We start from the raw sequence: 13,089 nt of genomic DNA, 5'->3' as shown, positions 1-13,089 counted from the left end.
GGTCTCTCCCATTAATTTCCTATGATCGGTCAATTTTGACCGTGAACAGCAAAGATCTTTATGAACACTTAGAATCATAGAATCAAGATTATTAAAAAAAAATTTAAATTTATGTTTAGATTACAAATCTAGGGAAAGTCACAAAGTCTTGTACCACTCAGATTAAGAGAACCATTTTTATAAAAAAACAAAAAAACAAATCTGAAATCAGTCAAAAATGACGAAAAGCCCAGGAAGGTTAAACAACTGTACAATCCATTGATGAAACAGGAAGGGCGAATTCCAGTCGAAAGTGATCATCCCTATTCCCTACTCACTCCAAAGAACAAAGCTCTTGATGTTGGAATTCTGAAGAGAGCGTGGCACTACAGTTTGATTGTACCCTTCACTAAAAGTCTAGTAAAAGGGTCCTTTGTGGAAAAAATTTACTTTGTTACTTTTGTTTGGAACAACCCTTCGAGTGGCGTCCCCTTCCCGAAGTGCCCTTCGAGGGGACAAAAATGTTGTTTGGAAAACGCCCTTAATCTGTCCCTCAGCCTTGTTGTCATTCCATTCAAAAATCAAAGATGCCGTTACTGTGAATAAGGTCTATGAAGAAAGTGAATGTCTACGGCAAGCGCTTACGGGCATTATTTTTAAGTCTAATTAGGATAACTAATAATGATATTAATACAAACATGTATTAACAAATTACAGTGTACAAATAAACAAATTACAGTGTACAAATAAAATAATGTACAACACTTTTACAACTCTTACAAGACTTTTTTCACAGTATGGTGAAATTAACTTAACATTCATGTGATTTTTATCAAAAAAATACAAATAAATGAATTTCAAAATCTGCTACATAGCTAATGGTAAAACTGTATATGTTATACACAGTCTGTATGCAATTTGGAACAAAAGACAACTATGTTTGTGTTCTCTGTGATAGACAGTCCATTTTTTATTTTTAGTTCATGTTAGTCTATTAACTAATGTTAACATATACAGTACTTAAACTTTAGTTTTAAAAATGCATTACTATGTGTTAAAATTAACATTTACAACACGTATTCATCTTGGTTAAAAGTATTATTCATTTGTTATTAATTTTGTTAACTAATGTAAAAAAAAAAAAAAAAAAGCTCCCATATAAAAATAAACAGTGCAGGATCGATCCTATTTTATCATCATCATCATCATTTATTTTAATTTGTTAAAGTTTGTGCTGTGTGTCATTTGTGGTGGGCCACAATAGCATTATTTTGTCTTGGCTAGCTTCACATATAGACAATGAGATATGTACATTGGTAGGCGTGATTGTAATGACACTCCCAAGAGCTCCACAAAGAGATCACACAGCACACTCCTTACTGCAATGATGTCATTTGCTCACGTTAGTCACAGGCCCTTCCTTGTCTTTACATTCCTCGAGTATCTCGATGTTGGTCCTTCACATGCCTGTGGCACAGCATTCTCAAAGCTTTCCAGTTCAATTGAGCGCAAACATTTTTCTTTTGATGGATCAGAGATATTATGGTTATCTGTAACATTTTAAATGAACATTGCAGGTTTTCTCCCCAGTGTCGTGTTGGTTTTGTGCGACTGTATGTTTGGAATGAACGTGGTTTATTTAAAAAAAAATAAAACACTTTTTTCATTGCCTCTACAGACTCACTCCGAAAATTGGATTTCCCTGGAGCGAAATAAGAAACATTTCCTTCAGTGATAAGAAGTTTGTCATCAAGCCTATTGATAAAAAAGCTCCAGTAAGTGAAACTTTGATTGTAATTCAAGATGTGACCACACAATCCTTCCTGAAACAGAAAAACTGCTTTTTCTGGCCTAATATACAGATATTTTATGTCATTCAGCTTGTTACCAATGTTACAGCTTTTCTTTCTGAAACCTTTTCCCACCAAATATCTTCTAAATGTGACACACTTAAAGGAGCATTCCCACGGGGGGATCAGGGGGGATCAGACACAGACTTGTCAGAGTTGTGAAATACTTGTTCGTTTATTTTACGATAATGACCGTCTGACTGCTCATTATCTCACGTATTACAGGACTTGAAATTATTTTATTAGCTTGCAAAGATTGCAGAGTGATATGAGAGAACACATCACATAACTACGAAAGATCACCCGCAATACCCGGATGACCAGTCAAATATTAGTGTGTGCCCGGATGCATGGATGTCACAATTCAGAAATATTTTACAGCTGAATGCCATGATTAAGAAATCAGAATAGAGTATTTCAGAGATCTGTGTAGTAATAAAATCTTTTTTTTAAATCTGGAAATTCATTTGTCAAAAGGCGTGGGAACCCTGTCAAAAAAACTTTGGTTTGAGAAGATGGTACGGTGCTTTCTAGGGATGTGTAGGTCTTTATTTTTGCAAGCACACAGTGAATTAGTCTGAAGACTGATTTCAAAATAAACACAGACATGGCTTTTGTGCCAGCGCTGTTTTGGCTGATAAACGCTAGTGGTCAGTCACCTCTGACAGGCAGACTTTCATAGAGACTTATCTCTGAGTGTCAGAGCCTATCTTTGTTTATGGCTGCTCAGAACAATTGCCTTCTGTATTTTTTACATGTAAGGCATTTAGCACAGTGCTTAACTTAAGGATTGCGGGCCAAAAATGGCTTGAACACTGATCTGATGGGGTCATGCAAATAAAAATAAAACATGCAACTATACATATAACTATCCATATAATCATGCATAGTTAGGATTGCAATAAATAAATAAATAATTGTCATATCAATATTAAAAAAGGAAGAGAATTCCAAGAGTGTGTCCAATCAAATTATACAGTATTTTGGTGCATAGTCGTATTTAACCCAGTGTTTGTTCCATATTTTAGGCTTTTTAATCACAATTCTGCAGTTGTTAATGCATTTTGAAAACTTTTAATTGTCCTATTCAGCTTATTTCATTTAATAATTTTGCATGGTGTTGGGCCCATTTAGTTCATGCTAATATTAATACCTTTAAAAAAAAAATTGGAGAAAATTTTGTAGTGTGTGTGTGTGTGTGTGTGTGTGTGTGTGTGTGTGTGTATATATATATATATATATATATATATATATATATATATATATATATATATATATATATAAAACATATATAACACATACATACAGTATACTGTACACACACACACACACTGACCACTTTATTAGGAACACTATGGTCCTAATAAAGTGCCCGACGTGGTCTTCTGCTGTTGTAGCCCATTCGCCTCAAGGTTTGACATGTTGTGCATTCTGAGATGCTATTCTGCTCACTACAATTGTACAGAGTGGTTATCTGAGTTATCGCAGCCTTTCTGTCGATTCCACCCAGTCTAACCATTCTCCATTGACCGCTGTTATCAACAAGGCATTTCCTTCCGCAAAACTGCTGCTCATTGGATGTTTTGTTTTTGGCTTCATTCTAAGTAAATTCAAGAGACTGTTGTGCATGAAAATCCCAGGAGATCAGCAGTTATAGAAACACTCAAACCAGCCCATCTGGCACCAACAACATTCCATGGTCAATCACTGAGATAACATTTTTTCCCCATTCTGATGGTTGAGGTGAACATTAACTGAAGCTCCTGACCCGTATATGAATGATTTTATGCATTGCACTGCTGCCACACGATTGGCTGATTGAAAAATAGCATGAATATGTAGGTGTACAGGTGTTCCTAATAAAGTGTTCAGTGAGTGTATATATAATATTCATATGTATATACAGTACATGTAAGGATGTGTATAAAGGTCACAATGCACTTATTGATTTTGTGTTTCTCATCTCTTTATTCTGAACCCTGCAGGATTTTGTGTTCTATGCTGCCCGTTTGCGCATTAATAAACGTATCCTACAGCTGTGCATGGGGAACCATGAGCTGTACATGCGCCGCAGGAAGCCGGACACCATCGAGGTGCAACAGATGAAAGCCCAGGCACGAGAGGAGAAACAACACAAACAGTTGGAGAGGTGAGTCACCATAGCGATGTGAGCAGTGTTGTCATCTCAGTAAGGGTTTTTTTGCACAGAAAACAGAAATAAAATAAATAAATAAAAAAATGTAATCTTCAAATAAAAATGTAGCTGCAAATAATGCACAAGATTTTATAATATAATTAAGGCTGTCTGTTTAACACGTTAATTCAGTGCTATTAATTATATAAACAATAATGCGTTAAAAAAATGTACGCAATTAATCATGTCCCTGGAACGTATAAAGATGATTCCTGAGCAATTCAAGCTTTAAGTGCCACCTGTTTTCTACAGGGGGCAGTAAGAGAAACTTCAGCTGTTTTTTTTAATTATCTGATTTTTTTTTCAATTATATATATATATATATATATATATATATATATATATACAGTATATTATATACAGTGTGTGTGTGTGTGTGTGTGTGTGTGTGTGTGTGTGTGTGTGTATATATATATATATATATATATATATATATATATATATATATATATATATATATATATATTAGAGAGAGAGAGAGAGAGAGAGATAAACATATATAGATATATATATATCGATTGACAGCCCTAAATATAATGCAATAAATGCTTTGCTAGAATACATTTGAACTAATTGGCCGTTTGATGAGTTGATACAGGGTTTTCTTTTTTTTTTAAATCTTAAATATCCGTAGCATTTTTGTCACTTTCAGTGACATGTTTTCCCCAAACCCTGGTTTATTTCCAACCCTGGGCTGGATAACCTCCTCACACCTGTCATTCATCAGGTGTTATAGAATACTGAATGTTCATACGAATGTTCATACGTAAATGTGGACGGTAGTGATTTCATGTCATGGTTGTGACATCACAAAAGTTTCAATAAATATTCTGGGAAGAGAGAGTTTTGCATTGTGAATGTTCGAGTATATCTACATAGTACATCAAACACATTTCAAAAGAGCAAGAAAACTCCTGCTTCCCATAATATGACCACATTTAAGAGGTCTTGGTAGGTCAGTCAGAGAAATGACTTTTTTGTGTGTATTATGTGGGTTTAGAGCGGTGTCCTGAGCCAACATCACAGTCTGTCTCTTTGCTTTTGTGTTATCTGCAGAGCTCAGCTGGAGAATGAGAAGAAGAGACGAGAGACCATAGAGAGAGAGAAAGAGCAGATGGAGAAAGAGAAACAGGATCTCATGATGAAACTCTTCCAGTTTGAGGAGAAGACCAAAAAAGCAGAGAAAGGTATGACGCCGGCATCCAGAGTGAATGTTCAGTTTGCGTGTCTCTTGTAGGTTGTTCTTTGAGTAATATCATAAACGTGAAAAATCATATCTGGGTTTGAAAAATTATTCTAATTCAAAGTAATTGCATTTTGCATAGTACATTATTGATTGTTGATTGTTCTGTTTAAATGTTATGCAAATGTAAAGGTTTTATGTGGAATATTTATAAAAAAAAAAAAACGTAGAAATAATGTTTAATAAGTTTCAAAAAAAGAGTTTACTCTTTTAAAAAAATGAGTATATGGATTATGATTAAAAAGCTGACAATTACAATAATGACGACAACAATGATTTTGTTTGTTTTGATTGTCACCGGTTTTTCCATATGGAAAATGCGAATCATATTCAGAGGTGTCAAGCTGCCAGCAGTAACAGTCGCTTTGGTCTTTTCAGTTTATGTCACCTATTTGCTTGTTGTTCTACAAAGCAGGGACATTATACTGCGATCATGAGTGTGCTTGGACTGACAATGCTGTTTACTGACAATACAAACACAAGCTGGTATCATAGTGCACCTGTTACTGTCTCTGCTTTTGACACATGCTTCTTTTGTACTTACCTCAATGTTGCCCAGTTCGAGATTAGATAATCAGCAACAACAACAACAAAAAAAGATTTCTAAATAGCAGATGAGCCACATACAATCCAACAAACAAACAATATAAGTGGAAATTTGTGTTCACAAAATATTCATTCTTCATTTGGGAAATGAAAAGTGTTGTTTTTTCTCTGAAAATAATAATAATAATATCTTAAACCAACTTAAGATAGTTTGTTGGTCTTGGCTGGTTTAACTTGGTCTCCTAGCTTGGCCAAGCCAGTGCTCATTTGTTTTAGATGTCAGTCTTCCAGCCTGACCAGCTTAAAAGTGCCCAAAACACCTTTAACCCTTTAAGCTCGGATGACCCGTGAGGGAAAAAAAAAAAAAATCATAGTCAAAATATTAATAACTACAGTCTTGACCAACACAAAATAGGTATTTTTGAAAGCTTAGAAGCTCTACTTTCCAGTGCATGTAGGCATTATGACCAATTATGTCTTTGGCAATTATGTTGGTGTTGCTTATATGCCACCTTTTCTCTTATAACTTCACAAGAAATAAATGGAACATAAAATATCAAATATCATTACTTAGAGGAGGTGATTATCTTTTGCACGAGCCCACACACAAGGTAATCGGATGTATAGATCAGTAGACAATCCACACAAAGCACAATGTTACATATGGCCACCAGGATTTGGCGCCAAGTAAAAGTAAATGATGCAGACTAATTGAGTCAAAAAGCACTCCTTTTGTTAAATCTCATTATTAAAATCATGTCTCCATACTATGCATACTGTACCTTTAGTCATAGTTGTGATTGCATGTGTAATTTGTTTTTATGAACAATTATTATGTTTTATTTGAGACGTTTTTGGATACTATGAAAAATTATTTTTGTAATGCTATAACTTTTGATTGCTTTGTCGTTTCTACACACAAAAAAAATAATTCTCAGATACAGTTGACATAATTGGGAATAAGACAAAAGCAGAGCCACCTTATTTACACCCAGAGATGAAAATTCTCAGATACAGTTGACATTGTAGTCAAATAAGAAAAATAAGGAAATTTTTGGCTACATTTTATTCTTTTCAGCAGTTTCTTAGGCTGAGAGACTTTGTTGCTTCCATCGTCTTAACGGGTCAATTTTGATCCGTATTGGAAGAACCTGTTGTTACCCTTTACCTTCAGATGTTCTGGATGTTATACAGCTTTAAACAGTTTTTTGTTAATCTATGAATTGAATTTGGCCTAAAAAAAATTCAAATGATCTCAAATGTAGCCCCTAGCCCCATACTGTTCTCTAGCTTCCCTACCTGCTTCACTGGGTATTTCGTCTTTCCCACAAATTACATACTTTCTTTTCAAACTGGGTTTGTGCACACATGCACATGTCCACACACACAAAGTATTTTTATTTTTATTTTTTTACAGTTTTGAACAGATAATATGTTGGTAAATAAGTTTACTAGCATGTTTTTATATGATTGGGTACAATGGGGCTAAAGGCCCACCAATGGTAAAAGACCTATTGGACGTTATTTTCTCCGAAAACAGGTGGCAGAAAAAACTATTACGGCACCTTCCTAAACCCCTGTAACACTGCAACAAATTGTTTGACATTAGTGGGAAGGAATGGATTTCAATACGGGTCAAAAATGACCCAAAGGACAAAAGGAGGGGTGCTGTTCCTTAAGACAATAGGAGGGTTAAACCATCCAACTGACCAGCCTGTCCCGGCTGGGAGACTACATAAAACAAGCCAACCATTTTAGGGTAGTTTTAGACATTTTTTTTAACAGTGTTCTGGGTTAAATAATGATCTTGGATTACAAGGACATTACATATGACCATACATGCTAAATCCATGAGTCCATCAGCCATCTCGGACTCCACACAGTGCAGCAAAACCTTTTAAATATCTTTACAAAAGCCCCATTACAACATAACATAACTTCCTCCTTTTTTGTCAACGTAGAGCAGAGTAATTACAGGGACCGTAACTGCCTTGATCACCCCATCTAGGTTTAAACTAGCAAACTTTTCATTAAAGTCCCAGATCTGTAACCATTAGGGAGCAACCACCCTTTAGTCTTCAGTGCCTGACCTCACTGACGCTCTTGTCTGAATCTTACCAGTAGAGTGTTAGCTGTCAGGGAGGACCAATTCTATATTACTGCCAGGAGTTTTAAAATTAAATGGTCAACAGCCACAAGTGAATGTGGTGTTTGGGTGTTCACATACTCTTGGCTATACAGTATTGTGTATAAGAGATGCTGATGGTTGCACATTCAATAAAACGTGGACCTTTGTATTAGACCTGCAGGTGCAGATGCAGAGGGCCATGCAGTTAGAGCATGAACGGAGACTGGCAGAGGAGGAGGCCAACAGATTGGAGTTAGAGAGGCAGGCCGCCCTGCTCGCTAAAGAGGAACTGGCCCGACAAGCTCAGGATCAGCTGAAGAGCCAGGAACAGCTGGTGAGAACCCTGCAGTACTCCTCAGAACAATTACTTGGATGTGAAGTGTTTTTTCCAATTGACAATCATCCCTATCCATCTGTCTCAGGCCGCAGAGCTGGCAGAACATACTGCTCGGATTGCACTCCTGGAAGATGCCAGAAGACGCAAGGAGGAGGAAGCTGTGGCATGGCAGCAGAGAGTAAGAGCATTTACACAAAAATGAAATTAAAAATAGTTGTGACATTGCCTTAAAATTAAATATCTGAATAGATATTTAGCATATCAGAATAGACTATGCTGAATATTGGCCAATACAGTGGCCCCAAAAAGCATTTGGAAACTTCAGCCACGCTTTAAAATGTATGAATGTCTTTTTTTTTTTTTTAGACATAAAATATCAAGCCAGCTGGCATTTTTTTTTTTTTTGAAAGAAATACAGCACAAATACACTTTACAAGCAAAACATTTCACATTTTCTGCTATGACACCTGCGTGAACTAGAATAGGGATGGACGATATGGTATGGTCTCAATTCAGTTCGATGTTAGAGATGTGGTTCACAATTCGATATAACACTTAAATGGCAAAGTATAACATTTGAAATTCTATGTGCATTTGAAAATATGTTTCTTTATCATCTCGAGAGTAATGGAGCAAGCAAGCATCTCCTCCTGCATGTCAATTTCATGTGTGTATGAGCCAAGAACCTTTGCCATTGCGCAAATAAAATTAAAGTGAAACTATAAAAACCCTCACTTGTATTTTCGTGGGAGTTTGGCATGAACCTCTGTAGACAGTACGCCCATCAGAGCACTTTAAAGTGGTTCATCTTAACGCGCTGCTCTGCTCTGAGTGTGGCCGATCCATTCATTTTAGGTGCTCAAATAATACAACAAGAATGGAATATGAGACACAAAAACATGTCATGGTATATCTATATTCACTTAAAATTCCCATAATTGGACAGTAATTTGTGACTGGAATATGAAGTATGTAATGCAGTTATGTATGGCAAGCCACGAGGTACTTATGTCATAAAATGCAATGCGGATTTGTACCTCTTCGCTTTCACATCGCACAAATCAAGCGAACCACAAAGGGTGGTCTGAGTACAGTTCGCTTTTAGGGGGGTCTGAGATCACTTGGGTTGTTCACATATACATGTTATACCGCTCTGAGAGCACTTGGAGTGCTCAAACGAACTAGGTGTGAAAACACCCTTATATAACTTTTTCTAGAAAGAAAGATCAAAACGAATAAATAGTTGACCACATTCAGATTCAGGCTGATCTGGTGCAGGACAAGCAATATAACTGAACAGAACATGTCCTTCAAAATATGAGTGGTTGCAGTTAAAACTGTACTTGTTTCTATCCCATCAGTTGAGCGCATATTAACGAGAGAGGAATCGCATAGTTTCTTTACCGCATCCGTGCTATGCATGTCTTTTTACTTTTTGATCAACAACTGAATGAAAAGAACAAAGGATATTAAGAGACAACGAAACGTTCAACGAAAGTGGAGTGCGTGGATCTCATCTTTGATGGACACAAATTACTCGGAAGAAATGTTCCGTTTTAATTTCAAATACTTTTCAACAAAACAAGACAATTATCTAGGTATTCTAGTACTTTTCGAAAAGCTAAATTTAAGCACTTTAAAGACCTTGTGCGTACCCTGTAAAAAAAAGTCTAGGACAGAGATTTTGACGGGTCAAAAATGTTGCAAATTTTAAAAAATACAATTTTGCCTTGATATTGGTTGTCATTTCTTTTGGTTCGTGATATTTTGAAATTCGATATTGTCCTATCCCTAAATTTTAAAGGGAGCTGACTTCATACATAATCTCATGCAATGAAATTCAGTCATTTTCAAGTGTGACTTAAATTTCCATCATTTATGATCACTGTATGTCCATTTGTGTGACACATTCAAGAGTTCTTCAATACTTGTATTGATAGATTCGTGTTTGAATGCGTTTCTCCAGGCGCAGGTAGCCCAACATGACCTGGCGAAGACCCGTGAGGAGCTTTACACTGCAGTGTCAACAACACCTCTCCCTCCACCACCACCTGCCTACGAACACTATATGAATGAGTATGAAGATGGGGAGGAGAGCGCCAGTAGCTACAGTGCTGACCTGCAAACTGAAGGAATCGATGACCACCGCTACGAAGAGCAGCGAATCACTGAGGCAGAGAAGAACGAACGAGTGCAGAAACAGCTGCTGGTGAGAGAGACTTTCATATACTCATCACCTCACATCCTTTGTTCTTGGAAAAATATTGCTATCAACCAGTCATTGCTGTCTGATTTTATGGTTCGGGTTAGGATTAGGGGGCCTAGATCAGGGTTAATCATTCCTACTCATACAGATCCACCTTCCTGCAGTGTTTCTAGTTAACTCTATTCAAACACACCAGAACCAATTAATCAAGGTCTTAGGACAGGAATAATACAGTACAACCAGGTGTGTTGGAGCAGGGTTGGAACTAAACTCTTCAGGAAGGTTGTTCTCCAGTAGGATCAATTAAACCTGGCCTAGAACAACATTAATATCTACCAATCATTCCCCTTTGATATTAAGGGTTGGTTAAAATTAGGGGTTAGGTTTAGGGTTTGGGATAGGCCTAATGCTATAATTGGTTGAATGTTGTTTCAGGAGCAAGAAAGAATTTTAATACAGGAAAGTGTCACTTTTCATAAAATAATTACTGTGATTTGGCCAACATATCCTTGTTGGTCTTGGGACATTCTTATCAAACAATCATAGGACTCTGATCTCAGGGTTACGGTTAGGTTAGGGTTAGGGCAGTGTTTGTTTGATGGGAATAATGTTCCAGGACAAACTAAAGATTTGGATCCAGAAACAGGTCATACTAGGCAAAATCTCAGACACTCTAACAAGATCAATCACACAACAAAGAAGCATTATTGTATTTACAACATTTGCATTTTTTTCTTTCACAGGCTCTGACTTCAGAGTTGGCCCAGGCTCGTGACGACACCAAGAAGACTCCGAACGACCTGCTGCATACAGAGAACATGCGTGCCGGCCGAGACAAATATAAAACTCTCCGGCAGATCCGCCAGGGCAACACGAAGCAGAGAATTGATGAGTTTGAGGCCTTGTAAAATATTCAGAGCAGGAAATTAGACTTTGGGAGGAAAAGAAGCAATGAGTCTCAAAGCCCTTGTCTGTGTTTTTTTTTTTTTTTTCTCTCCCTACATCTGAGTGGTCAATGCAAGAGCCACAACCTGTGTACAACATGCACACTTTACAAATGCAACAGCTTTGATTAGATTGGAGAACACTAGCTCAACGCACTAAAAACGAAATTATTAAAAACTACTAAACATTCACAAGGATTCTTGTCATTAAATGAAATTTACATATAATGCTGTACATCGGATTTCACAAACACACGTCACTGACTTTTTTACAGGCTAAGCTGAAATAAATCTGTTTTTGCCATGAAAATATGAACCTTCATATTTCAACACAAGTGCCAATAATGTATCCCATTTTGTTATTTACGTGATTGTTTGAAATTCGGAAATCTGACCAAATTATAGTTTAAACCAGTTATCCACTCAGCGCAGGGCTTGGCAGTATGATCTTAAAACTTCTATGTATTGTCCTATATTAAAACTCTTTCATTCATGTTGAATATGACTTTTGCCAGAAAACTTATTAGTGTTTATTTATTCTGTCTTTGGGTTATTTAAGAAGGTTTTTGGGTAGATGTACTTTCGTTTCTTTACTAATGACTGTGCAGAATCAATTGTTTCTTGATTCTGTACTGACACAAATGATTGAATTCACTTTCTAAAATCTTGAATATTTCTTTAGATTAGTTATTTGAAGAGATTCATATGTAAGTTTTATATATATATGGATATATTAAGATGGATTTTAAATCATAGATTTCCTACATAAGATAAAAACTGATTTTTTTTTTATACGATTTATTCATGACCTTTAACTAGTTACTAAATGTTTTGATTGCCATCACATTGGGATGAAGGAAGATATGTAACAGCCTTTTATAATCTCCATAAGGATCTGTATCACTTTAAGTGCTATGTTGTCAGCACTGAGTAGAGAACTTACCAGCACTCTTTATGTTAATTAGAAATTGTCCTTAACCCTACTTGATTTGTGCTATTTTATGACAACTTCATTCTGCTGGTGGGACCAAATCTGCTGATGGGCCCAAATGTAAAATATATTCAACACAGACATTTAGCATTTTGAGTTTGACATACAGATAGACAAATATAACAATTTAGTAAATTGTTTCTTTCATGATGCCTGTAACAATGCCATGCTACTTACAGAAAAATGTAATATTATTTTTGGTTTTTACTTTTATGGTTTTTGCCATATGGCACGTTTGTACAGAGACTGTAGGTCTTAAATGTATTTGTGACCTCTGGATGATGCTCACTATTACTGACTTTACATCACTGTTCATTTATTAAGTGTAATTATGCCCTATCAAAATCAATTGTTTTACCCACTGTTTTTACATTTATACACTAAAAGGATTTTACATTGATTCATTTAGCAGATGTTTTTATCCAAAGCGACTTAAAAATGAGGACTACAACAGAAGCGATTCATCCTAACGAGGCAGTAATACAAGAAATGCTGTAATACAAAGTTGCAAATTGCTCAGAGAAGCACAAGTAGAGAGGAAGGTGAGACACAGTGGTGTTTTTTTTATTTATTTTTTAAGAAGAAAGATGCGTAAGTGGAAATGGGTTAAGTCCACACAAAAGAGATGCATCTTTAGATGTTTCTTGAAGGTGGCTAGAGAATCAGCTTCT

The 13,089-nt window shown here is 36.1% G+C and overlaps 1 protein-coding gene across 1 annotated transcript in view; it reads left to right on the top strand.

The window, feature by feature from the left end:
• LOC127410178 (ezrin-like) overlaps positions 1 to 12,818 on the top strand; it is a 37,861-nt gene extending 25,043 nt beyond the window's left edge. The window contains exons 8-14 of the mRNA XM_051645287.1: positions 1,658 to 1,754; positions 3,815 to 3,978; positions 5,080 to 5,210; positions 8,114 to 8,274; positions 8,363 to 8,455; positions 10,244 to 10,486; positions 11,227 to 12,818. Of these exons, the coding sequence (XP_051501247.1) occupies positions 1,658 to 1,754; positions 3,815 to 3,978; positions 5,080 to 5,210; positions 8,114 to 8,274; positions 8,363 to 8,455; positions 10,244 to 10,486; positions 11,227 to 11,391 (1,054 nt within the window). The 3' untranslated portion in view covers positions 11,392 to 12,818. The remainder of the gene's footprint in view (positions 1 to 1,657; positions 1,755 to 3,814; positions 3,979 to 5,079; positions 5,211 to 8,113; positions 8,275 to 8,362; positions 8,456 to 10,243; positions 10,487 to 11,226) is intronic.
• The last annotated feature ends 271 nt before the right edge of the window (positions 12,819 to 13,089 follow it).

Source organism: Myxocyprinus asiaticus, chromosome 19 (assembly GCF_019703515.2).
Source record: "Myxocyprinus asiaticus isolate MX2 ecotype Aquarium Trade chromosome 19, UBuf_Myxa_2, whole genome shotgun sequence".
NCBI lineage: Eukaryota > Metazoa > Chordata > Actinopteri > Cypriniformes > Catostomidae > Myxocyprinus > Myxocyprinus asiaticus.
This window is presented reverse-complemented; position numbering and strand designations above follow the sequence as displayed.